The sequence below is a fragment of the Stereum hirsutum genome (assembly GCF_000264905.1).
Source record: "Stereum hirsutum FP-91666 SS1 unplaced genomic scaffold STEHIscaffold_1, whole genome shotgun sequence".
Taxonomy (NCBI): Eukaryota; Fungi; Basidiomycota; class Agaricomycetes; order Russulales; family Stereaceae; genus Stereum; species Stereum hirsutum.
Window position 1 is genome coordinate 2,915,436 of NW_006763131.1, and position 24,417 is coordinate 2,939,852.

General features: G+C 52.6%; 9 protein-coding genes across 9 annotated transcripts; 4 read left to right on the top strand and 5 right to left on the bottom strand.

Annotated features, from left to right (window-relative positions):
- Positions 1-44: 44 nt before the first annotated feature.
- STEHIDRAFT_143977 (uncharacterized protein) lies at positions 45-1,475 on the bottom strand. Its single transcript, XM_007298939.1, has 2 exons — positions 1,422-1,475; positions 45-1,360 (listed from the first exon to the last, which is right to left on the bottom strand). The coding sequence occupies exon 2, from the start codon at positions 1,324-1,326 to the stop codon at positions 949-951; it is 378 nt and encodes a 125-aa protein (XP_007299001.1). The 5' UTR covers positions 1,327-1,360; positions 1,422-1,475; the 3' UTR covers positions 45-948.
- Positions 1,476-2,035: 560 nt separating this feature from the next.
- STEHIDRAFT_71629 (uncharacterized protein) lies at positions 2,036-3,785 on the bottom strand. The gene is made up of 4 exons (XM_007298124.1): positions 3,223-3,785; positions 2,701-3,135; positions 2,429-2,611; positions 2,036-2,339 (listed from the first exon to the last, which is right to left on the bottom strand). The coding sequence occupies exons 1-4, from the start codon at positions 3,712-3,714 to the stop codon at positions 2,304-2,306; spliced, it is 1,146 nt and encodes a 381-aa protein (XP_007298186.1). The 5' UTR covers positions 3,715-3,785; the 3' UTR covers positions 2,036-2,303.
- Positions 3,786-4,078: 293 nt separating this feature from the next.
- STEHIDRAFT_127451 (uncharacterized protein) lies at positions 4,079-5,692 on the top strand (the record flags this gene model as incomplete). Its single annotated transcript, XM_007298940.1, has 3 exons — positions 4,079-4,109; positions 4,189-4,348; positions 4,609-5,692. 3 exons carry the CDS (start codon positions 4,079-4,081, stop codon positions 5,690-5,692), a joined length of 1,275 nt encoding a protein of 424 aa, XP_007299002.1.
- A 941-nt stretch (positions 5,693-6,633) lies between these two features.
- Positions 6,634-7,537, top strand: STEHIDRAFT_127452 (6-phosphogluconolactonase; the record flags this gene model as incomplete). Its single annotated transcript, XM_007298941.1, has 2 exons — positions 6,634-6,836; positions 6,967-7,537. The coding sequence occupies 2 exons, from the start codon at positions 6,634-6,636 to the stop codon at positions 7,535-7,537; spliced, it is 774 nt and encodes a 257-aa protein (XP_007299003.1).
- Positions 7,538-8,529: 992 nt separating this feature from the next.
- Positions 8,530-10,929, top strand: STEHIDRAFT_164907 (D-galacturonic acid reductase). Its single transcript, XM_007298942.1, has 13 exons — positions 8,530-8,645; positions 8,713-8,720; positions 8,775-8,828; positions 8,890-8,895; positions 8,949-8,990; positions 9,056-9,159; positions 9,221-9,264; positions 9,329-9,388; positions 9,448-9,598; positions 9,662-9,799; positions 9,853-10,129; positions 10,270-10,352; positions 10,478-10,929. The coding sequence occupies exons 1-13, from the start codon at positions 8,612-8,614 to the stop codon at positions 10,734-10,736; spliced, it is 1,260 nt and encodes a 419-aa protein (XP_007299004.1). The 5' UTR covers positions 8,530-8,611; the 3' UTR covers positions 10,737-10,929.
- A 178-nt stretch (positions 10,930-11,107) lies between these two features.
- On the bottom strand, positions 11,108-11,441 carry STEHIDRAFT_151979 (uncharacterized protein; the record flags this gene model as incomplete). The annotated part of the gene is made up of 2 exons (XM_007298943.1): positions 11,108-11,240; positions 11,308-11,441. The coding sequence occupies 2 exons, from the start codon at positions 11,439-11,441 to the stop codon at positions 11,108-11,110; spliced, it is 267 nt and encodes an 88-aa protein (XP_007299005.1).
- Positions 11,442-13,115: 1,674 nt separating this feature from the next.
- STEHIDRAFT_143983 (uncharacterized protein) lies at positions 13,116-16,716 on the bottom strand. The gene is made up of 5 exons (XM_007298944.1): positions 16,389-16,716; positions 16,283-16,316; positions 15,787-16,223; positions 15,104-15,417; positions 13,116-15,048 (listed from the first exon to the last, which is right to left on the bottom strand). The coding sequence occupies exons 4-5, from the start codon at positions 15,398-15,400 to the stop codon at positions 14,005-14,007; spliced, it is 1,341 nt and encodes a 446-aa protein (XP_007299006.1). The 5' UTR covers positions 15,401-15,417; positions 15,787-16,223; positions 16,283-16,316; positions 16,389-16,716; the 3' UTR covers positions 13,116-14,004.
- An 869-nt stretch (positions 16,717-17,585) lies between these two features.
- Positions 17,586-18,064, top strand: STEHIDRAFT_117643 (uncharacterized protein). The gene has a single exon (XM_007298945.1). The coding sequence runs from the start codon at positions 17,848-17,850 to the stop codon at positions 18,022-18,024; it is 177 nt and encodes a 58-aa protein (XP_007299007.1). The 5' UTR covers positions 17,586-17,847; the 3' UTR covers positions 18,025-18,064.
- Positions 18,065-19,685: 1,621 nt separating this feature from the next.
- On the bottom strand, positions 19,686-24,317 carry STEHIDRAFT_143985 (uncharacterized protein). The gene is made up of 9 exons (XM_007298946.1): positions 24,012-24,317; positions 23,876-23,953; positions 23,794-23,819; positions 23,579-23,739; positions 23,323-23,530; positions 23,252-23,263; positions 22,266-23,171; positions 21,181-22,211; positions 19,686-21,115 (listed from the first exon to the last, which is right to left on the bottom strand). The coding sequence occupies exons 1-9, from the start codon at positions 24,257-24,259 to the stop codon at positions 20,000-20,002; spliced, it is 3,786 nt and encodes a 1,261-aa protein (XP_007299008.1). The 5' UTR covers positions 24,260-24,317; the 3' UTR covers positions 19,686-19,999.
- Positions 24,318-24,417: the final 100 nt, after the last annotated feature.

Below are 24,417 nucleotides of genomic sequence, written 5' to 3' on the forward strand. Positions count from 1 at the left end.
AAACAGGAAAAAGAAAGAAAGAAGAAAATCTCCACGAGGGAGAGGGGGTTTCCAAAAATTGTGCGGAATACGAACGAGGAATCGTGTCAACAAGGACGACAACTCAACCCGTTCGCCATCCAGCCGAAGAACAGCGATCACGAAGACCACCGCTCTCCGACCAGAGCCGCGCAAGCCCAAAGCAAACGCAAGCGTCGACTGCGGGCTTGCAGAAACGGAGACACCGCCGGAACGAACCCAGCCGTCGTTGCAGATCGCTATCGCAAACGACGATGGGCACGAACCAGGAATGCCGAAAGAAGAAAGGGGTATGGGCGGATCAATTTCTGCCTATGTCTGTTATGACTATGTGATATGTTATATATGCAGTTTGTGCGTGCGTTGTGCAGCATGGACACGATGTCCGTAATAGCTCTGTGTATAGGCTTTCCCTCTGTGGGGTTCCCTTGCGGGTGTGCGACGGGGCGCGTTCGAAGCAGCTAGCGGGTATGCGTATGCGTGCTCGAGGTCCTGGTGTGGACGGTCCTGGTATGGACGAGGCGTGTGCCAGTGAAACGGGGGTTTCTATGCCAATAAATCTTCAGTGAAGGGTCAACGTCTGGACTATCGTTTCTAGTTTCATTCCGACCAGCAAGAGCTCCATGGCGTGCCGAAGCACGCAAGGCATCACCGATAGGCGACCAACCGCGGAGCGGTGACCGCCCTCGTATGAAGAACCCAATGGAGTCAGCCAGACAGAACTTCGCTTCTTGTGCAGAATCCATGTCGTATGAGAGGACTCCACGGCATGCCGAAGCACGCAGGACTTCACCGATAAACAGTCATCGCAAAGCGAGACCATCCTCGTATAAAGGACCTTGAGTGGAGCCTCCCGACACAAACACATCGACTAGGTCTCGATATAGCGAATTCGTCCGATAACTGTGTGCGACGGATCGTGACATATAATCATGTACGCATGTAGGGCAAGGTAGGCAAGCATATGGGGCGTAGATAGTGTCGATGATCGTCATATCGGTACGATGAATACGAGTAGAAGAGGGAGTCCAGGTGACAAGAGAATATGCAGGCACGCCAAAAAATTAAGAGTGATGAGCAGAGGGGAGTGGCGCCAATATGAGAAGGTCCAAAGCCGACGAGGTGAAGGATATCCGTTCGAAGTTGGAAGACACATTTGCCTAGTCGGGTGCTGGCTCTCGCCGCGCCGTAAGGCACGAAGAGTATCAGATGGCGAAGCCTACACTCCGCCTCCTCACTCGACTCGAGACCGCCTGCCCGAAGTGATCCTGTACCGCGGTACGTATTGTTCGTGAAAAAAAGCCTCATAACGTTGTGAACAGTAACATGGCAGGCAGAGAGGCTGACTCGAGAAAAAAACATATGAGGATACGTGTAGGTACTGAGACGAAGGGGATACGCACCTGGCAAAGGGTCGTGAATCGCAGCGACCGCAGAGACCACCGAGACGAAGAGGGCAGGAGTAAAGGTGGGGTGTGCGTTGTGCGTCGGTTCGGCATATGACATGGCCCGACAGCTACTTTAGGGCAGGCTTGTCGTCTCCGAAATCGTCCGAAATACTTTCCAACCGAGTGTCTGGCCGGGTCAAGATCAATGAATTTCCCGGAGCTTGGCCTCCAATACCACAAACACAATTCGAACGGTGACTTGCTACAGTATTGGCTCCTTCTACTTTTCTAGGCTCTTACTTCTGACTTTGCTTCATTCGATATTTCAGGCTCTCACTCTCAGGCTTCATAAATTTGTCTTGCTCAGCTTCGTATCATGTCCTCGACGGCGCGCGCCTCCACAGGCTGCCAAATTACCGTAGCACTGTTAGAAGGCGAAGCTACAAAAAGTACCTCTAACCTCCTATTATCCGAGATGTCTCAGGAACTTGAAGAAAAGATATATTTACGGTGAGCACCTTCTCAGTGGAATAGGACATGGTGAAAGCGAGGATAAATACGATGAGAGGTTCGCATGCCTACCAAATATCCGCACCAGAGACGAGGCCTGGTCGTCCATGTTCAGTCAAGGGTCCAAATGGATAATAACTCATCCTGGCCATGTCATTACGCATAATAGAGGCTCCAAGTACAATAACAGAACAATCAACTCCAGATAAACATACTCCTCCATATGTATGATCAAGAATCCGCACAATCCAAAAACGAAATATACTCTATAATGACAATCTAACCAATTGAGAACAGAGCGAGTGGCGGTGCCCATGGAGGCGGAGGAGGGCCACACAAATGAGTTATCATGCACCGAGCTCAAAATAGCGTACGAACGTCGAACGCTCAACGCTTCAGCGTTAATCCTGGGAGATTGAACATCTGTCACGAACAACGCACAATCAAGTTAGTAAGCCACAGAGAATCAGCCGCTGTCCAAAGCACTCGATGGACGAAGGAACACAGCTTACCTCGAAGATGGACTCCGAAGGGACTCCCCAGCCACGCAAACCCTCAACTCGATTATCCATGCGCGTACCGAGCATAACACCCACAACCGCACCCGTCTCCTCATCTATGATGGGACCGCCACTCGATCCTGCGGTAGGCGGTGGCTTGAATAGCATATGAGATAGCGAATCATATGTCCCTGGCTACGATCGAAACATCCTAAATATCAGCATCGACGCAACAAATTTGATCATACGACCAAGAGACAAAAGATGTGAGTGGAAAGACAAACCTGTGCCTCCCTACCCGCAAAATCTCTGTAGCCTAACACAGTCCCCTTCACCCACTTAGCCCACGAGCCTCCGACCCAGGGCTCCCATCCCTCACCGTCCTCACCGTCCAGCTGTGGTCGTGTGGCGCTGTGGAAATGAGCTCTGATAGGCGTTCCGGGATGTGCAGGATATGGTGATACGGGAAATGATGTAAGCTTCGAAAGCGGTGATCCGGAGGTCGCTATGTCTGAGGTGGCGGAAAGGAGAAGGAGGTCGGAACGGTGAAGGGAAGATAAAACGGAGGTGACGGGGTGAGTAAGTGTTGTTCCGGTGCTGTTGGGAGAGGACGAGAGGACAAAGGATCCGGAGGATCGGGCCCCCGGGAGATCGGGTGAGGAGAATGGAGAGGTAGAACCCGGCGTGCTTGGAAGGACGAGTAAAGGAGACCACCGTATCTGCAGAAAAGACGACAATGGGTATATTTGGCATGCGTGACATGTAGACAACCTGAAGGAGGCGATTCAGGATGGGCTGACACATACCTCCTCGAGTGTATGTGCGCAAGTGATGAACAAAGACTCTCCTTCCTGTTCACCGGTTCCATTGATCGCAAAGCCGGACGCTAGTGTGACTTTGTGCCTGTCTCCCTCCTGTGCAGCATGGGCGATGAGATGGACCTTCGCTGCGCCGGGATCCTGTGCATGGTGTGTAACGGAAGCAAAATCTGCGCGCCTCGACGGCGAAGGACGGGATTCGTACGGCAGATGCTGGTCAAGCACTCGTCCAGAGCGCTGCAAGTACTGATCTATAAGCTGAGGTAGACTCGTCCGTGACCCAGATGGCGTACGACTGAGAGCATCGAGGACAATTCGATCTATGTCTGAGGGTGGCTCAGACTCTTGGGTTGGCAATCGTGGCGGAGGCGACAGGGGCGGCTTTGCCACTATGACAGGTGTTTCTACCGTTGCGTATGCGCGAGACTGAGCAAATGCGCCGACGAGAGCTCTCGTCGTCGGCCGCACGAATATCGGCATGACGAGCTAACTCAGCGTTCGAGATGAAGCGGAAACTATAGAACAAACCAGCTGTAGGTATCACAAAGGCCGTGTGTTCCGCAAGAGATGGGGAACCGGCCGTGATGTCACTTCCGTGCACGAATGGAGCGTTCCGGTCCGCGCCAGAGTTATCCCAAAGCAACCACCCGGAGCCAGATGGGACAGCCCGGGCGTCGATCACGTCGTTGGCCGGAACAGGCCGGCCGTGTGCCGGATGTATACAGGTCAAGCGCGCTTCGTCCCATTCGATCTCACAGCTCTGCACCACTTCTCACTCGACACCATCCACGTCTCATCTACCATCGCCTTCAAGCCAGCGCACTCATCCACTCGACAAATCATCATGTCATCTCCTGCCGCTTCACCCATTCAAGGTAAGTCAGATTCATACCCTTGTTTGAGATTGCTCTGGGAGGCTCAATCGTACACATCAACACTTTGTCTCTGTCATAGTTTCCCCCTCGCCGCCCCTAGAATTGCGGCATATTACTTCCAGCGGTGCACTCACCCCTCAGAAGGACGCAAATAAGCTGTCCACACGTACATCACAACATCTCTCTCATCGTCTCGGCTCACCATCAGCCGGATCCATTCCGTCTTCACCTACATCCATGTAAGTCTACGAGTTTTTCGCTCGTGTGCGTTGTCTTCATTGCTATTCTCTTGGAGGAATCGTTCTTTGGAAACTCTCGTCTTTTGCCCGTATCGCTGTCGTCCTCCAATTTTACATAGAGACAATCCGATAAACATCGCTATGACGATTTCCAAATGTGAACTCCACTCCTGAAAAGCGCTGAACACATGCTAGCATTTTCACACTACTTGTATTCGTATCTCGCCAAACCCTATTGATTGACTAATTTCCCGTGACAGTCACTCATCGTCATCCGCCATTTTCGAGCGCGACATCGAACCTATCTCCCCATCACCATCACAGTCCCATTCGAATCCACATCGGACCCCCAGAGGGAAATTCACGGAGCAGCTCGACCAAGCGGTTCCTTCGGTTCTTGATTCGGCCGCGGCAGTCCTTACCTCGTCTTCCTCTCCGATCGATGAGCAGAACATAGCTATCGTTGCTCCAGCACCTGACATCGGGTCCCGTAGCGGCTTGACCAGTCCATCGTCCCGCATGAGCAGCCGGAGTCCCAGTCCCAGCGCCGGTTTTGGTCACGGTAGCGCAGGAAATAGGACGAGCGCGTTCATGAACCTGCCCAGTCCGAGCCCGAGCTTAACTCTTCCGCTCCCATTGCACACGACGTCTACTACTATATCTGCTGGAGCTCCTAGTCCGACTGCACCCGCCTTTCAATCCCCCCTGGCGAGGCCGAATTTGCAGAGTGCTATCAGTACGCAGTCTGTGAGCACACCGCAGCCGCCTGGTGCGTTCAACACCGTGTCGTCTACACCGACGTCGGCATATTTCTCCACGGCGTCATCAGAGGAATCTTCACCGACGACGACGACGCACGAGCATGGGCTACCCCAGACACAGACTTTAACTACAACAGCTGCTTTGTCTCCATCCGACGGCGACACGACCTCGCAGGTTGCAGGTTCGCCGACGCAGAGCGCTGTAAACACCGTCTCCCATCCTCCTTCTCCGCGCGTGGCCAACAATCGGCTTTCGTTCATCTCGTACAATGACTTGCTCACGAGCACCCCTACTTCGACGTTACCTCTCTCGTCGTTCACCACCTCGATCTCGTCCGACCCACCTCCCCACCTACCGAGTGTGCTTGGTGTCCCGCAGCACATGGCGGGTTCTGCCGCGGGCAGTATCCACAGCAACCCTAGGAGCAGTTTCTATGGGGAGCGCGATATCAGGGAGGGAAGAGAGGGGCTGTTACTGGACGATCAGGGTGGGGAGTGGGAGAGGGAGGGCCTTGGGCAGGGATTAGAGGAGAGGTTAGATAAGCTTATGGGTGTGGGTGCAGTTGGGCTTGGGAAAGCCTAGTGGATGCGTATGAGGGGATAGGCAAACAGAAGAAGGTCATAGAGATTGGTAGGATTGTCACGATGTGGAGTGTAAGTTTATTATTCTATGTTTGCTTTCTAATAATCAATGGGATCCTGGTGTCCGCTCGACCCTTTCATCTTTTTGTGATTACAATCAAGTAGTTCTTTTTCGATAATGTTACTCATTTCTTTTTTTGCTTGCTGCTTTGTTTACCGTAAATATTTGTTGCTCTTTGGGTACCTCTTCTCCCCCTTTTCCTGGTCTCGAATCAATTCCTCATCCCTCTGTAACACTATCTAACGGCTACCTACCCCCCACGTATACGGTCTTGCAAGTGTCCCGCTTTCCTTTCTGTCTACGAATCACGATACGATATGATACGATCCTCGAAATTACCTCGATGCCTCCATGCTCTTTCTTTTCTGCCTTGTCTTCTATTCAATTTTCAAGTTTCAATTTCTTCTATGTTTTCACTTTTACGATAACGTATGGCCCCTTCGATGTTGTGGCCCGAATTCCTTTAAGTTTTGAAGATCGCTGCGTACGCCCATATTTATTTTCTACTACGGTGTCAATGAGAAACTGTGCATGGCCCACAGCTATAACGTCTTTTTCTCTGCTATAGGGTTGTCGACCACAATTATTTTACCCCGAGTCAAGATACCTCGAGTAGCCTCGATGATGGCTCGAATGATGGAAAACAGTGGTGAGCGCAAGGATGACGTCACTCCGGATCCGCTACCGCTGACAGACAAGGCACCCCCTTCTCCCTTTTCTCATACCAGCTGCCACCATCCGTCGACTTTCACATCGCTTCTTTCTTATAACGAACGAATACAACATCGAACTCGCTTGCTCAGTGCACACTACTCCGAATCGTCTCGACATCTATACTCCTGCTGATACTTATCTGAACTCGATATCACATCTAGACAAGGATGCCGCACGCACCATCGCCCCCGACCGTCTATTCTTTCCCCACTGCTGACGTGCTCTCTGAGGCACTTGCGAGCTTCATCATCAAAGCGCAGAAGGAGGCGGTCGAGAAGAAGGGAAGGTTCACTGTAGCAATATCGGGTGGAACCTTGCCTTCGAGGCTCACAGCGCTCGCGGGCAAGCCTGGTGTGAAGTGGGACAAATGGTGCGTAATTCTCCTGCTCTCACTCCAGGAAAACCCCCTTTTCAATTGTGCATTTCCGATTGGCTGACCGACTGCTTTTTCGGAATCTTTAAACAATCTGGTATTATTTGGACGCGCATGGCGGCTATAGGCAAGTCTTCTATGCCGACGAGCGCTGCGTCCCGCTCGACCATGAGGACTCCAATCACCGTCTTGCAACGGAAGAATTCTTCCGCCACACCACAATCCCATCCGAAAACATCCACACAATCGACACCTCCCTCCTCAACGACCTCGAAGAGCTTTCCGACGCCTACGAAAAAGAGCTCATCCGTGAATTCGCACAAAAAGATTCTGCTCGTTTCCCCATATTTGATCTCATCCTCCTGGGTGTCGGTCCAGACGGACACACGGCTTCATTATTCCCTGGGCATGAGTTGTTGAGCGAGGAGGATAGATGGGTGGCTTGGATCGATGATAGCCCGAAGCCACCGCCGAAGAGGATCACATTGACGTATCCGGTCATTAACCATGCGGCGAGGGTCGCGTTCGTTATGATTGGGGACAGCAAGGCGCATGTGTTGCAGAGTGTGTTGGATAGGCCGGAGGAAGGGTTGCCGGCGGCCAGGGTGAGGCCTGTGAGTCCCGGGCACCTGTATTGGTTCTTGGATGATGCGGCATCGTCCAAGATTGCTCATGAGAAGGCGGAGTTCAAGTTGTGAAGGTTGGGAGGCAAAGATGAAGAGTTCGTGGGTTAGACTACAGGTTGTGGGAAGGATGGGGCGAGATCGGACGAATTATGAAGGGTATAAGTGATGAAGAAGTTTATGATTTTTGTTGTTGTTGTATTTGTGTGCGCGTTTAGAGTCAGAGTCGCTGTGTTCTTTATTCCCTCATAGTATGCTTTTCCATCTTCGACCGTCCTTTGCTTTCTTCTGTAGCCACTTCTCCATTCCAATTCTTTTTGTTGGATTTACGCGATACGAATATAGAGGCTTCCAGCTTTTCTGTAGCTTCATCATTGTCGTTAAAGAGCATTTTCAGGCAGACAACATTGTCGGGAGAATCTTTGCTCGCCACAGGTTTCATGGACCGAAAGGGTTTTTTCTCTGGTGCGAGCTAACTCTTCAGGAGTGTAATTACCTTTCCCAGTGCATCACACTCGAGAGAGGTACGGTCTTTGCTTTCTCGAGTTTCGCAGTATGTACAATCTTGATCGACGCCACACTTACAGGGATATGGTCCTGTCAGTATTCGCCAGTTCTTTGAGCATCATGATCATACTTCCTGGTCTGTAGGTAGGGCTCCAGCGATGTGCTTAATACCTAGACTGATTATTCCAGTATTTATCCACGCTTTTTGGAGAATACTTAGGCGGTCCATCTCTTCTACCTTCGCTAGTGCTGAGGTGGCATCCTATGACAAGGTCAAGTAACAGTTCATAGTCAAGGGCCCTCTGATCACTTGACTACACACATCATACAGCATCAACACAGGGTCTGTTCGGATTCAAAGCTTTCCGAGCAAGGTTTTTTGAGTCTACGGGCGAAGGCAAAACGTTGAGCGTCGGTGCGCTGGAGCCTGGCGGGACGATGTTCAACGTTCGACCTCGGTGCATCGGTCCGTATTGAGGCGGCCCGGGATTGCCGCTACCCCGGACGAGGTTTGCCCGTGCCACTTTTAGGATTGTTTAAAGAGGACCCAGTCGACGAAATGTCCGAGGTTCTACTTCTCTCGTCTACCCCAATCTCTTTACCACCCACTCAACCGCCAGAAGGAGCCAGAAATCGATAATCATGTCTAACGAACAGAAACTCAATGTTTTGATGTGTGAGTGGCTCTTGTCGCACTCGGCACTGCAAGAAAGTCTCGCGATGTACTTACGATTAGATTTCAGGTGGAACTGTGAGTACGGAGGGGCGAAAAGTGGCTTTTTTCAGTCGCTGACGGTACGAAAAGGGTGAATATACCACGGGATGGACGGGTTCAGGAGCATCAAAGTCGGACAAGAAGGTAACTGCTGAATAGTTGGATAGCCTCCACGACGCTCGTGTTGATCATGTCATGTCTTTAGATCGGCGTAAGGATACGCACACACACTGATCGTCGACACAATACTGATGGTCGTTATAGGTTGTTGGATTAACCTTGTTCGATCTTCGGAGGCTGGGCAAAGTATGTGATTCCGCCACTGCTTGCACTTGAAGTGCCACAGAAGTTCAGGTGGCCTCCTCGTCTAGGTCGACAAGCTCGGCATGGTCGGAGTCAATGGAAATAAATTCCCTGCCATTCGCCAACATCTCAACGAGAACATTGGCCAGGTATATAAGGACATGGATACTACGTTAGTGAAAGGGCTTTGCCTTCGCTCTTATAGGACGCTAAAGCCCCTATTGCCACACCAGGTTTGACGCCTTCCCCGAGGAGACTAAAGTTGATCCCGAAGCGTGTGCGTATTCTAACGGATCGCTTATTATCTTGGACCCACTTTGACACTAATCTCTTTGTTGCAGACAAGGCTGCTATCGATGGCCTCAAGCCAGGAGATGCGGTCATTATCTTCACTCCTGACAGTGCGTATTATGGACTACATCTGCGCGTTCACAAATTCACAGCTACCTCGTGTTTGCAGCTACTCACTACCCCATCGCAAAATACGCCATTGAACGCAACATCCACGTCCTCGTTACAAAACCTGCTGTCCAGCTCCTTTCCCACCACCTCGAGCTCGTCCAGCTCGCGAAAAAGCACAAGGTCGTGTGTATGGTCGAGCACCACAAGCGGTCTGTTCTATTTTTTGGCCTCTATCTAGTACTATGGTCGCTGATAACTATTGCCTATGCTAGCTTTGATCCAGTATACAGTGATGCTCGTGCGCGCGCGGCCTCGCTTGGAGAATTCAACTTCTTCAACGCCTGGATGAGCCAGCCGAAGAGCCAGCTCGAGACTTTCCGTGCATGGGCTGGTAAAGACTCTGACATCAGGTTCGTCGACCAAATGTTCATTCGTTCTGCTGACTAAAGTGTTGCCTTTGTAGTTACTACCTGTCCTCCCACCACATAGATATTTGCTGTTGGATTCTGCAGGGCAGGGCGGTCCCCACCCGTGTCGTAGCGAGCGCCGCGACTGGAATTGCTACCAGTGAACCATACAATTGCGTACCTCAAACAGAAGACACCATCACTCTCCTTGTTGACTGGCAATCACTCAGTAGCTCCAAGCACAAGGGTACCGCGGTATACACCGCATCGTGGACGGCACCCCTCAAGTCAGGTGTTCACTCTGCGCAGCACTGGTACTACATGGGAGAGAAGGTTCGTCGGCTCACAGTTTATTTTGCCGTGCCGCTGCTATTCGGAGCGCGAATCCTCTCTCGAATAAAGTTCATGGCTTGGCTGACTTTGGGTTGGACTTCACCTCTCCTTCGATCGGTCGGTCGCTTTCGCTCTTTTAGGGAGACATCAATGTGGACCAAGCCCATCGTGGGTACGATGTCACGGTGGACGACTCTGGGAAATCCTGGTCCAACCCCTTCTAGTGCGTCCACCTCTCTACTCTTCCTTCTTCTGTTCGACTGCTAATCGTTATATCTTCGGCCGTCATCTATGCTGATGCTCATTTCCGCGGCGCCGAATATGCTATCTCTTCCTTCTCCCCAACAGCATGAAGTATTCGCCCTCCGAGAGTGGCCACTTCGATGGTCAGCGCGGCTATGGCTACGTCTCTATCGAGAAGTTCATCGATGCTGCGCGGAGCGTCAACGCAGGCACGGTCGCTTTCGAGGACTTCGACAAGCACGGCCTGCCGACGATTGCGAACACGGTACTCACGACTGCCATTCTGAACGCGGGACGGATAAGCTTGGATGAGAAGCGGGCCGTGGGCATCAAGCAGAATGGAGACGAGTGGGTCCTTGAGTAGACGCTTCCGAGTATGGTCTGCCCTTGTCTCGAGGGGGGATACGGAGATGGGATGGGATTTAAGGTTGTAGACCGCGAGAGCCATATAGGCAGGTGAGACGTGCTCGCGAGCAGTAGACATGGATTCGAATGTGATTGTATCGAGTTGTATTTGTTACCCGCCGATTGGAACTTATGAAAGCGAGAAGCTTGACTCCATATGGTTGAGAGTATGTGATAGTTCTGTGATATGTGATGGAGATGAAGGTCATGTTACAGTTCCTTCACAGCGGGATACGCGGCGTACCTTGTCGGATAACTGTACGTGAAGTGTACCCTTCTTACTCGTGTGTGAAGTCGCCCGTACGTTCTGTACCATCATTAATCACTCCTTCAAATAATCGGCGACAACGTAGGAGCGATGATGGTGGTACCATCGACTTCATCCATGGCGTAGAGCTCAACAGAACGCGGAGCAGAACTACGTACGCCTCGTCCATTCTTCTGATCCGAAGTATACGTAGCCCTACAAATGATTTCAATAAGGTCATTACACCACCCAGTGTACTTATACAGCCCATTGCGTATCGTACCCACCTTCGACGATATCATAGCCACAATCATAGGGGTCCTCAATGATTGGAATTTCAGCGTTGATACTTCTCGTCAGGCCAGCGCTCGACGAGCGGCCGCCACGACCGAACAACAACAACGTTCTGATAGACATTCTCGAGCGTCTAGCTCTCTGAGCATCACAAGTACTGTCCGTTCTGTATGATAGCTCGTGTGAGCGGTGGTTCGTGTGAAGCTAATCCATAAATCCAAACGAGGCCAAAAAGCGCAGATCCGGAAGCGTCCCCTCCATACTCTGCCACTGTCCCATGAGCATGAGCAAGTGCATTTCAGGGCTTTTTCAGGGCTTCAAAGCCCCGTATCACACTGGCATATCACTTACTCCTCGCTGTCAAGCGTATGAATCGACGTTTCATCGGCTTAGATCCATGGAAGGAAGGAATGTCCGAGTTAGTAGCAGTGAGTCTGCGATAAGTAGGGCAATAATGACGCACAAATGCGCGACTCCGACGCCCTATCACTTATGTAGCCCACATAAGAACACGCAGAGCTCAAATAACGGACGAACGACGGCGAACGCAGCACGAGCTATCGTCATTCATTCAGAGTCGTGACGACGACTCACGAGAAATGGCCTCAAAGAAAAAGGCAGACAAAGAATAAAGGTTCATTATGATAAACCAAAAGCGGACAGAGAAAGGTACTACGCACACGCACAATATTGATATTCAACCACAGGCCATGACTATGACTGCAGCCACTCACCACAGATCCATAGCCAGCCAAGTCTGAATCCAACTCGTCTTGCAATCGCCAAGAGGTCCTCAGGCCTCAGCGTCTATCAGTACAGGAGAACCAAATCCCTCACCTTCCCACTGTAACATCTACAAATTCAGCGTCGTATCGTAGCCTGCCATATCGACGTCATCGAACGTTCACCAGCTGGCTAGAACTCCGGTACGGTACGGTATGGATCGTACCTGAGAAGGTGACCAGGCTCTGAGTTGAATATGAATGTTAGTCTTTTCAGCTAGCTAGCCTACGGCGGATAAGTCAGGAGCTCGAGAGTCGAGGCGAGGTAAGGGGCGGGCTTACCGAGCTCAAGGTTTAGAAACAGGTTCGTTCCGTCTGACATCCACATCCACATCCAAGGGGTACATACATACACTTGTAACTAACTCCCACAGCCACGATGCACGAATTCGAATGCACGTACGCGTACGCACGCAGTCACTGGCCAGACCAACCGGTCTTCGAGCAGCCCCAATCATTGATAGTATTCTGTATTCTGTCAAAAGATAAGTAAGTAACCCAAAACCCCGACCCGGTGACGATAAACCACCGTCCAAAACAATTGGAAAGACACGATTGACAGCGGTAGAATGGAAGGTAGTGTAGCACAAGGGTGCCGGGTGCTTCAAGGGTGAGATCTGAGACGGACGCTAGCGCTTTCGGGGCCTCAGCTTTGGCCTTCAGATGACGACCCGATTCCGATGGTTGACGACCGCGTATGTCAGTACGTTCACGCCGACCGGCCGGGGTAGGAAAAGGGGCGAGGGCCGATGGGTAGGGGAAGTAGGGAAGGATACCATTAAAGCATTAGCTCGAGAAAGTGAAGAGGAGAAAACGCACGCGCACGGTGAAGACTACGTTCGTTCCTGATCGGAGGTCCTTGTATGGGTCTTGAGACACGAGGGCGTGAGGAGCTTGGACCTTGCGTTCAGGAGTTGAGGGATCTCGAACGGCGAGAGCAGCCTATCACGCGACGAGGGAGCTAGTAGTATAGAACACGATTTGCTATTGGAAAACGACGAGTGGTAGTAGACGGGATGGAGGATGGATAGGCCCTACGAACAGAGGCAGAGTTGATGCGACGACGAAAGAATGTAGGTACTGAAGCTGAAGTTGAAAAAAGGATGGGGTGTTGCAACAAAAAGGATGAGCTGTAAAAAAAGGGGGGTAATATGGACAATGCAGAAAGCTTGTGTAACGACTGGGACAGGATGTGAGATGATTGTATGAGTGTTCGAGACGATAGATGATGGGAGTGGGGTACTGAGGATATAAAAGACGAGTACGAAAAAGGGTGTGAAAGCTGAAGGACAATGTGGGTAAGTGGGTAATAGGTACTGTAAAGTGAAGAATAAGATAAAATAACAGGTGCGCGACTAAACGAGACGATACTAGAATGAAGACTGTCGACCTCAACATCGCGGTAGGGACTATGAGGAATGTATAAGAGCCAAAGAGAAATGAGAGGTTTGCATATGTGAGAGAGAGGAGAGATGGATGAAGGCAGAGGAAAAGAAAAGGGGGAGTCGCGTGCGATTGATAAACCCTGAACGAAGAGGGGGGCCAGGGAGTGCAGCCCGATAGAAGTACATTGCAGACGTGAGCTCCAGAATATACGCCAATATCGACGGCTGCAGCGAGAAGCCTCGACTCCTGTTCAACGATCCACCCTCGAGAAGGTGGGGAAAATTGATAGATGAGGGAGTGCCAAAGAGCCGAGAAAAGTGCAAAAGAGAGATGCATGGATGATGGAGATTGCAGATGAGTCGAGAGAGAGAAAAATATTGCGTCTGTTGATTGGCGTTCAACGACGGCGTGTCTGTGTTGATGATACATTTTGCGGGAGGGTTATGCGAGATGGATGGTCGACAGGTAAGGAGATTATGGTCCAGACCGCCGACAGAGAAGAACGTGATTTTGGATGATTATACAACCATCGAAGACCGTGGAGATGCGGCAGCGTTGTATGGGTGGAGGACCGGACGACTGATGGTCACGAATTCGTGGGGCAAGTACTTCTCCGGCGGGTTGTCGTTGACCTTGTTGACAACCGGCTCGAACGTCTTTGAAGCGTTTTCCTTGTCATCCGCCGCGCACGTGAAGGAATCGTTCGAATACGCAGGACTGGTCGGCGTCTGGGGCATCTCGTCTGAAAGGTCGGACGCGGTCGTCGTCGCGCTCATCGGGGTCCCGAATGCAGACATACTCGTCCGGCTCGGCGTGAGCGGTGTCACGGTGGACTTTGCGCGAACGAAATGGCCGCCTTCGATGTAGAACCGCACGACGAGCGTCGCGGCCTTTGAGAAGAACGCGTACGAGTACTTCTTGACGAGGATTTCCGACAGGTCCTCCACATGTTTGGAGAGCTGAAGGTCCAGGGCCTCCACGACGTCAAAGGCCTCCTCGGTCTCTTCGAACACGCGACGAGGCTTGCCGCACAGGAAGCGGGCGAGCATGAGGGAGCCGAGTGCGATAGACGAAGCTGGGAATTTGATGAATGCTCGATAAAAGAGAGTAATTTCCATCAAAAAGCGGGCGACGTGCTGGACTTGCATCTCCTCCGAACGAGGGCTGCGGCAGTAGATACGCAACCAGGCCTCGGCGGTGGGATGGCCCAAACTCCACTGGATGGTCTGGAGAACGTGGCCTTCCATCTGGATGAACGCCGATTCGTCGTACTCGTTACGGCAATAGTGCACGAGCTCGGAGACGGATGGAACCCGGTCCTTCGCATCCTCAAACTTCGCGGCGATCCACAGGGCGGCGCAACCGACGAGCTGGTAGTGCTTGATGTAGACGACTCGGCGAGACACGTAGCGATCGAGGACATTCAGGGTGAGGTACAACGTTTCGGGGCGGAGGCGGAAAGTGAAGTGGAGCTCCAAGAGGAATTCGACGAGACAAGGACGCATATGCCACTTGATCTCTGGCTGTTGGTCCATAGACGAGGTGGAGCCCATTGTGTAGCGCTGTTGGAGAGGTGTCAGGATCCGCGGAGGTCTGCGACTGAAAAAGATGACTGACCTCCATTTGGTACATGTAATTCTGGATTTCGTCCCGGTATTCGTCCTCCATTTGAGGGGCCTCCCGGCAGAGGGTGACAGCGGCGTGGGCGACGAGCTGGTCGCGCTGGCGCTGTTGTTCACGCTGCATCTTGAGGGCGTGCGGTGAACGACAGGCGACGGCGGAAGGGACGTTGGGGGAGCTCGCCAGCTGCTGCTGCTGTTTTCGGGTCTTGTAGATGCCATGTGGAGATGGCCGCTTCTTCGGGTAGGCGGTCGAGCGGGAAGATTTGGAGGATGAGACGGTGACGTCTTTCATGTCGAGGGCGGTGTTGTCTGAGGAAGAGGACATTACGGTGAGCGGACTAGAGGTGCAGGGTCGACCAGGCACGAGGGAAGGAAGAGAAGGGAGAGTATTATCGGCACGAGTGTGATATACGGGATTGTGAGAAGACGAAGAGATTATAGAAGACATTTTTTAGCCGAAGAAGAGCGAAAAAAAGAGGGAGAGAAGGGAGGGCGGTGCGCACGCAGACTGGCGGGAAGCAGAACTGCGAAGAGGACTCGAGAGCAGAGGCTGCTCATGTAACTCGGAGCGCAAACACAGCGACCAAACACTCTGACGGGCCGCCCGCTCAGTATACGCCACCCTCGGAAAGCGCTCCGATCGCGAAGGCATGGTTGGGGAAGCGGGAGAAGACTCACGAATTGAAAAGTAAAGAGAATAAAGTGGGGCGTCGGACGCAGATTGCTTGGAAGGAGGAGTGTGTGCGATGGCGAAGTCGACACGGAGGGAGAGTATGGTGTGGGAAACGACCTGTAAAGAGGCGTCGATGTCGTAGTCGTATCAGCGTGCAAATCGTTAGGGAGGAGGTATGATACGTCGTGGACAAGGAGCGTCGGGGGGCGAAGGGAAGAGACGTGGACGTCGTGGAAGACGAGAAAGAGGGAGGACAGGGACGCAGGCAACAAATACGGCCGCGCCGGGGGTCCGGACACGGATAGCCTGCTTTTGGCGATAGAAGCTGCCGTTGCTCTATCATACTATCGATCAAGCCCTCCGTCGCGACCCTTACGTACGATATGGGCCACAGTGCACAGCAGAGTAGATCATTGTTCACCTTGTTTCCGACTGTAAGCAACTGCAGTCCTCGTCAGCACCGCCAACATCGATATGCCTATCGTCCAACACCGCACTCACCCAATATGTCTGCTTCCCCCGCTTCAATCCGTATCTGAGACCACAAAGCCCGCCTGTCAGCTCCTATCCCCGTCTGCAGCACCCCCTCAGCGCTCGTGACACTCACGAATTGGCGATAGATAGATAATATTGCTCGGACGACGACCAGAGTGAGTGTGCGCACAGTCGTGCGATTAGGGGTCGGTCAATATTAGGATGTATCAGTGTGTCGAAAAAGAATGGACTGGGTGAGTGCTCTTGTCTATCGAGGCCAACGTCGAGCCGTGGTCGAAGCCGCAGAGGGTGAGTGTGCCGAGCACCGAAGCTGGCCGTCCGCTCCCAAGCTATCCGTATCTATGAGCAGCCAGAGGGCGGAGGTTGTGGAATAGAATATAGGATCCTGCAAGTCTTCTCAGACGCTGTCTTCAAGAGGAGGGCGGCAGGTCTCGCAATGCGCACCAGGCGTGTTTCGCTTATGTCCTTTGCGCCCACTGCTATACCTCATCTCCACGGCCATATCAGCGGCATACGCAGTGTGAACTCACAGTCCACGTTCTCAGCCTGCAGGCAGGTCCACGACAGCAGATTCGCCCATCGCTCTGATCGTTCGGGAACATCCACGCAGTCCAAGGGCTCCCCTCCTGCTCCATCCAGCTCTCGCATGCGTTCTCCACCGGCTTTACTCACCGTCTCACCCGTCTTACTCGCTTCGAATCGTCATACAGAACGCCGACGACGTTTCGTTTCCAGGTTCAACTACAGAAACGCTGCTCCATCATCCAAAATTCAAGCTCGAGGTACGCACGTCTCTCGCCTGCGCTTCCGAAATGAAAAATGCATTTAGAGACTAAAGTTATGCGTTCTAGTTCGGGTCTCTGAGACCGCGCATATAGAAATACACTCTCGCCTGCTGGTCTTGTCCTGGTCCGGCGAACCTCTCGCACCGCCATCTTCGCTCTTATACGGGACAGCCTTGTTCTCGCTGCCCACCCAAACACCCCCATCAGTCACGCCTTATCGGATATCACATTCCTCCCGTATTGGCCTCACTTCCGGATTCATACTCACGCCTCCACCTGACATGCTCAAGTACTTGCGTAGAGGGAGGGCCACAAATATGCATCGCCAAAGCCGAGGAGAACGAAGGTCGGACGCTGTCCTTTCCTGGCCATGGGTCGTCCATGCATCAGATACGGACTAGCTCCAAGACTTTTTCTTGTCGCTGATTGTGACTGTTGCCTACTGTTCCATGCAGCAATATTACATGAATTAACAATTAACGTCGGCCGACATGCGATGCGTGAAGTGAACAAGATCATGCGCAGATATATATAAAATGCAAACACTAATCCAAAAACACCGATACGTACGGGGCACGGGCGGCGCTTGCTCTCTTTCAATTCCTTCTGATCAAGTCTCTCGACGACGTTCATCTCACCATCTCCGACATCAATAACAATGACCAGCTCCATTCAGTTATAGACGAGCCCCGTCTCCGCTGTGGACGCTCGGCGGCATCGACGGCACCGTCAGCCACCATCTTTCACCTTGAGACCTTTCTTCCCCCTCTCGCTACAAAGTTCGCCATGAGGCGACCCAACAATGGCGAACCACGAGCGGGAAATAACCTGACGCTATCGTTCACGTCCCTCGAAGTTCCCCAACCCGCCCACGCCACTCGAATTCGAAGCCCGTCCGACGGTTCATCCACTGGCCGACTCGCATCTTGGGCCGGTCGGATCCCCGAACGAGTGGAGGCTTGAGGCTGTAGAACAGCGTCCAAGTGATCATTTCTTTCTTTTGGGCTGTGATCCCCTGGGATTCAAATATAACTTGTAAGTCGGTAGTACCACCGAACACGCCTTTGCTCTTCTGTTCTTCTGAGGAGGTGGAGGCGGGTGCAGTACTAGTATCGCTATTGCCTATTGCTCCGGTGAGAAACGCACGGCGCAAGGCGGTGAATGGAAGTCACGACTCACGGTACGGTGAAGAAGGCTCATGATCCCCCAAACTATGGTTGGCCTGGGTATGTATGTATGTGGCCTGAGTGGCAGAAACAGAAACTTGTGATCAGAAAGATACGCCATCGAACAATCGAACAACACTTCCATCCCGGCGGATTTGCCACTGCGCACCGAGCGCTGAGCTTTGATCTTGAATTGCGAACACTCTGGACTCGCGAACACATGCAACGAGCGTAGTTTTCGTGGGGCCGTCGTCGCCAAGTATTCCTCAGCAGGTACTTCAAGTTAGGGGGACCGCGCATCATGATCACTAGGAGGTGTGGATGTCCCTAAACCTCTGTGAGCTTTTGGAACGCTGATTGCGCCCGGTGACGGTGCCGTCAGCTCGTGCGAATGGGCTGGGCCAAATTCCGATGCGTGCTCGTGTTGCAGTCGCTGCCACGCTCCGATGGGTAAGTTATCGCATCATTCCTCATTCCCACCGCTGCATATATGCGATATATATGCAGGAGGAAGGAAGGCCGCCAAAATTAACCTACAGCATTTTGCTTTTCTTGTTTGGGAGCGTCACTGCCGCTACGTTCATCCTGTGATTCATCGTATCGCAATTAGTGCGTAGAGCTGAGGAAAGGAGCACCCCTTGAAGTTCATCCAGCTGTCATCGAACGACTCGGAAGCAGCTCGGACGTTCTGTACGTGGCAATCGCATATCCCCAACCATTCCCAGCCGTTTCCAGCCCGATGAGATCTCAGGCATAAAAAGCATACGTGTATCTTCGATCACTCTGTTTCAAAAACTCAAACAGCACGCCGGCTCAAGATATGAAACTCGCCCGTTTTGGGAAGTTGCTTTCGACCCGTTCGAGGCCTGACAGTGATTGCAATGTAATGGCTACTCTTGGCTACTAAGTTATTTGACGAAGTCCGAAGATCAATCCCAGTTCAGCGAGAGTTAGCAGAATCATGCATGCAAGAAGCAGCTGGTTCAGGAGGTCTAGGAGCAGCATGTCTGCTGCGCGGTCAAGCTGTGAAAATTTTCGTCAGCCTGACTTCTCGCAACGATGCGTGTACGGTGCGGTGCGAGGGGTTACTACTGTAGTGCGTGTTATTTTGTGTTATCTGGTCCTGTACCTGCACCTGCAGGCTCGTGATGTCATCGTAGGAGCGGAAGTCTCGACTGTACATAACTGCAGGACTCACTGGCAAGCAGAACTCCTTCGCGAACTGAAACTCGGTAACTCTCGGACGTTCATATGTGCGACCGCTGAAGAAACTGAATATCCTGAACCTTACTGGGCCATACATTTCATCGTCACATCCCACCACCAGGCTAGTGTGCGACCTGTGAAGTCTGAAGAACGCGACCGACGTCGTCGACGAAGCATATACCTATGAGGATATAGCGCAGATTGCGAGGGCTCCGAATCATGGGATGTTCTTCCAAGCGAGAGGGTGACACTGGGTGGAGTCCGAATTTGCTTGGATGGAGATGGTACATTCATATGATCACGGCGGAGATATCAAAAATCTTGCACAGAGGGGAAACGTGACGATAAATGAAATAAACGAATGGAATGGTCGAGAAATTCTGGCGACAGGAGAAATCGAGAATGGAATCGACGAGCAAACAAACTTCCAAGAGAAGACGAATTAAGGAAAGAAATCTTATATACAACGGATGGATGAAGAGACGAGAAAAGGGGGATAAAGGAAGGAAGGAAGGAAGGAAAGGCCATTGCGCCTGCCCGTTTGGAGAACACCGACGCCAGTCGAATCAGTTGCGCTGCCCACCCATCAACAACGCCATCAGATCATGCGCCGGCTGAGAAGTGCTGCCTGGGGGAAGTTGTTGTTGCAAGTGAGGGGGAAGCATCTGTGGGAGCATATGCGGCGGAACCTGATGTTGCTGCTGCTGTTGCTGTTGCTGACGCATCGCCATGTTCGTTCCTTGCATCTGTGCATTGAGACCTTGTTGCTGCAGCGGGAACCCGGCTCCTGGTCCTCTCATGAGTCCGCCAACACCAGCACCCATGCCGTTACCCATGCCTAACAGCTGAGCTTGGTTGATTTGCGCCTGCGTCGGTCCTCGCATGTCCATCTTGGTTGGGTGGCCCAGTCCAGCGAGTGCGTTGTGACCCAAAGCGTTCTGGAGCTGATGGGCGCCAGGGGGAGGTCCGCGCATCTGCGGTCCTCCAAAGGGAGCGGGACCTGAGAGATTGTTGAAAGGTGGTTGCATGAGACCATTGTTGCCGGGTAATCCGCCACCAATTCCCATCCCCGAACTCACAAACTGTGACGGGTCGTGTGGAGGGCGACCTCCGAGGTTGGCAAGACCTGGCGGAAGACGCTGCTGAGGTGGAGCATGAAGAGGGGTTTGAACGGGAGAGTTGCCGTTCCGGAAGGGTTGCTGCATGGACAGGGAAGCGTTGCGCGACATATTGCCTTGCTGAGCGTACATGGCGGGCGCTCCACCGCCTCCGAACATCTGCTCTACGCCGCGCTGGGGGAGACGAGGCTGCACGTTGAAAGCCATGGAGTCGTCGAGTTGGTCTTGGAATATGGGACCACCATTGTCTCTGCTCCTGGGGGGAGGGACAGAGCGCAGACCGGGCACCATGCCGTCAGGGACGAAATTCCGATCGTCGAGTTGATTGTCGTAGAGAATATCGAGGTTCCTGGCGTTCACGTAGTTTGACTGCTGTTGTTGCTGTTGCTGTTGCTGCCGCTGTTGTTGCTGCTGCTGCTGCTGCTGCTGCTGTAACAGTAACTGCTGCTGTTGCTGCTGTTGATGAAACTGCAATTCCTGAAGGTGCTGGGGCGTCCGTGCGAATTGTTCGTGACCAAGGGGCGATAGCTGGCTCAGGGGGTTGGCAGGAGGGATTCGTTGTCCCTGCGGTGAAATCTCATTGGTCAGAACGCTTGCCTTTGCAGCAACATTTGAGGCAGTGGACGTACATGAGTTGAATTTTGAAGCATCGCGAAGAGATCTTCCATGGTCCGATTTTCTGCGATATTGACAGCCCCAAAATTGTCATGCATACCAAAGTCCTGCCGATGAACAGGACCAGGAGACGGCGAAGAGTGACCTAAACCGATCGGACCCTTGCCCATTGTTCCGGGGACTTGGGCATCGCGAGATTTACCGTCGAAAAACTTAGCGAAGCGGCTTCCCTTCGGTTGCATGCCTGCTGGACCAGTCACGGAGGACATCGAGTCAATCGACGGACTATGCCTGCTCGTCTGATAATGCGCCTGGCCGCCATTGCTGCTAAAGTCGGAATAAATCTCTGACTGTTGACTATACTGAGACCGTTCTCCAAGAGAAGCGAGGGTTTGACGACGAAGGGCCTCCGCGCGCGCGTAGGCTTCAGCTTCACGTTCTTCGAAGGTAGCAGACTGTGAGCGAGGGGCGTCCGAGGCAGCACCACGCAGGTGTGAGTTGAGCAAATCTGCCTCCGATGTAAAGCGGGCGGCTTCGGGTGAGAATGTGTTAGGAGAGAGGGTCTGGTGCGAAGGAATGAGGGACGAAATTGGGGGAGTACCGATAGCTCCCTGGTTGAGTGAGGGGCCCTTGACAGAGCTGGAGGCAGCGGACGAGGTGCGCGAGCCTAAGGAGAGTAGGCGAGAGCCCACTGGCGGATTGAATTGTGAAGGGGCAGGAGACTTGATGAAGCCGCTAGGAGCTTTCTCAGTAGCGCTGATAGGGGAGGCAGAAGTTTCGGATGGATTGGGGTGGGGGAAGAAACGTGAGCCGACGGCGGGCGGCATTTCGGCAGACGGTGTAGATGCTTTCAGGCCAGTAACGAGAGACATCGGGGTTTCGTGAGGATTAGATGGACTAGTCGGGGAGACTATAGAGCGCGAAATTGCAGATGAGGGTTCGGAGGACGCATTTGCTGAGGTTAGGGGTTGAGACGAATTGGAAGTTAAGGATGCTGAAGCAAAGACTTTCGCGAGATCAGACGAGGGCGGAAGTTGAGAGACACCTTCAAGCAGGGTAAAATCAGTGCCAAGAAACATTTCGAACCATTAAAACTTACCGGGCGGAACATCTGCTGAAGGAGATGAGGTATCCCCAACATCCAAGCCAGGAGGTGGAGCGACCGGTGTTGCACCCTCTGACCCAGACCCTTTCTTCTTCTCCGTTTCGCGCTTCATCATCAACTTGAAGAGTTGGATTTCGTCTAATTGACCTTCAGAAGACGAAGGCGTTGACGTTGCTGCTTCGTCTTGCTTTGACGGCTGGGGTGTCGTGTCACTCTCGCTCTTCTCTCTGCCCTGTTCCACCACCTTTTCCTTCCCCTTGGACTTGTCCTCCTTCTCCTTCATCCCCTTCTTCCAAGCCTGAATACTATCAAGTTCGCCGTCTGCAGCCCTCCCTCCCAATATGCCACCCGATGAACTGGGAGGTATGTATGTGTCCATCCACGCCGGTTCCTTCTCACGCTCCCTCTCCCTGCGCTCTTCTTTATCATCGCGCTCACGGCTAGCCCCCCGTCGCCCATTGACTCGTCGAGGGCGGGCATCACGTTCATCGCCGTTAGCCCAACGGTCTCGGTCGCGTGGACGCTCTGTATCCCAGGCAGATTCGCCATTAGCCCGATCCTTGTCACGTTCGCGGTCCTTGTCGCGTGGGTCGCGGTCGCGCGGGTCACGACGAGCAGCGATACGCTCTTCCCTCTTGCCATCGTCGCGCCATCGTCTACCATCTTCGGTATCACGGTCTTGGTCTCTCTCCCGACGAACGTAATCATCCTTGTCGTCCTTAGTCCGACGACGATCGTCGTCACGCCCTCGATATCGATCGCGGTCGCGGTCCCTATCGTCTCGGTCGCGTTCACGATCTCTTTTGGGTAAGGGTGAGGGATCACGTCTGCCCTTTGACGAATCACGGACCCTAGATCGAGGACGGTCTCGGTCCTCTCGGTCTTTGCGAGTGTCAGATCCTGAAGACAAGTTTGTGTCAGCGTTTCGGACGATGATGGGTCGGAGAATATAACTTCATAGAAGAAAGATTGTAACTCACTCTCTTCGCGACCTGTAAAATGACTTATTTCAGTGTGTGAAGGTGTGAACCGCTTAAATTGTGAGACGAACCTTTCCGCCAATCTTCGCTGGATTCACCGGGCTTACGTTTCGTCACCTCCCTTGTATCTGTGCGACGTCCATTACTAGTACCGAGTGTTGTCTGGGATGAGACCCTGGTGGTGCCAGGAGAAAGATGAGGGGCAGAGTCACGCTCTCGGTTTCGTAGAGTCGAATTGGCGGGAAGAGCGAGACGGTCACGGTCATACTTGTCCGACAGCTGCAGGAGAGTAAGGTAAGAGTCAGAGGTAGGGGGCATGAGGCGTACATTTCTGAGCCTCTCATGCCCTTCCTTGTCTCTAATATCCCTATCCTTCTCCCCGTCACGTTCACGGTCTCGCTCGGCGGTACGTATGGATTGATGCTTGAAGTTGCCCATTTGCGAAGGCTGCGAAAGTGTAGAACGGAAGGTTGCCCGAGGCGGAGGCTCTGAAATATTGAAGTTATCAGCGAAGGTCTTACAAAAAGAGACGTGAGCCTTGCCTCCATCCTCTTGGTCACGCCGAAAGCTACAGAAAGTAAGGATATCAGCAAATGCGATGTTTTGGAGGATGTCTATATTTACCGTCTGTCCCTGATCGCTGTAGTTGTGCTTTGAGGCTCGGTCTCTTTCTTGCTCGCATTGTATTGTTCTGTCCAATCGCTGAGATCAAAGTTTGGATGAATATTGAGTAGTGAAGACAAAGAAGGTCATAACGTACCCGAACCACTCTTTGAGAGCAGGCATGCCATCGGGCGGCTTCACCAACGGTGACTTGGAAAGAAGCAGGGCTTCCGGACGTGTGTAGAGAATGAAAGGGCGTGATGGGTCTGGAAGTCTTTCTTCGGATGATTGGGGTGCTTGCAACTGGACTTTTTCCATTGCGTCAACGATGCTGTTGGACGAGCTGTCTGCCGCAGCTGGTGGTGAAGAGGAGACTGGCTGGGCACCATTTTCCGCAGGGGCCATTGTTTTGTTTGATTCTATATGTTGTGGAGAGATGTAGGTAGAGATTGGAGGAGGACAAGGAGGAGCTGTCGGGTTTGTCGAGGGTATAGGCACCGCGCTGGACGGCGACCGCTGAGAGAAGGACAAGTAGCCTGTCCAAAATAGGCATGTGTCCGGTT

Bases quoted from the DNA above. Each gene is read 5' to 3' on its own strand.
- STEHIDRAFT_143985 (XM_007298946.1), bottom strand. From the start codon at position 24,259: ATGGCCCCTGCGGAAAATGGTGCCCAGCCAGTCTCCTCTTCACCACCA. The intron at 23,740-23,793 runs GCAAGGCTCACG...TCAATATTTCAG, and splicing joins GCGTGACCAAGAGGATGGAG to AGCCTCCGCCTCGGGCAACC. The intron at 21,116-21,180 runs GTACGTCCACTG...ATTTCACCGCAG, and splicing joins TGCTTCAAAATTCAACTCAT to GGACAACGAATCCCTCCTGC.
- STEHIDRAFT_143977 (XM_007298939.1), bottom strand. From the start codon at position 1,326: ATGAGGCTTTTTTTCACGAACAATACGTACCGCGGTACAGGATCACTT.
- STEHIDRAFT_117643 (XM_007298945.1), top strand. From the start codon at position 17,848: ATGAGGCGACCCAACAATGGCGAACCACGAGCGGGAAATAACCTGACG.
- STEHIDRAFT_71629 (XM_007298124.1), bottom strand. From the start codon at position 3,714: ATGCCGATATTCGTGCGGCCGACGACGAGAGCTCTCGTCGGCGCATTT. The intron at 2,612-2,700 runs GTTTGTCTTTCC...TTTCGATCGTAG, and splicing joins TTGCGGGTAGGGAGGCACAG to CCAGGGACATATGATTCGCT. The intron at 2,340-2,428 runs GTAAGCTGTGTT...TGTTCGTGACAG, and splicing joins CTTCGGAGTCCATCTTCGAG to ATGTTCAATCTCCCAGGATT.
- STEHIDRAFT_164907 (XM_007298942.1), top strand. From the start codon at position 8,612: ATGTCTAACGAACAGAAACTCAATGTTTTGATGT. The intron at 9,599-9,661 runs GTCTGTTCTATT...TGCCTATGCTAG, and splicing joins ATGGTCGAGCACCACAAGCG to CTTTGATCCAGTATACAGTG. The intron at 10,353-10,477 runs GTGCGTCCACCT...TCTCCCCAACAG, and splicing joins TCCTGGTCCAACCCCTTCTA to CATGAAGTATTCGCCCTCCG.
- STEHIDRAFT_143983 (XM_007298944.1), bottom strand. From the start codon at position 15,400: ATGAAAGACGTCACCGTCTCATCCTCCAAATCTTCCCGCTCGACCGCC. The intron at 15,049-15,103 runs GTCAGTCATCTT...CCTCTCCAACAG, and splicing joins ATTACATGTACCAAATGGAG to CGCTACACAATGGGCTCCAC.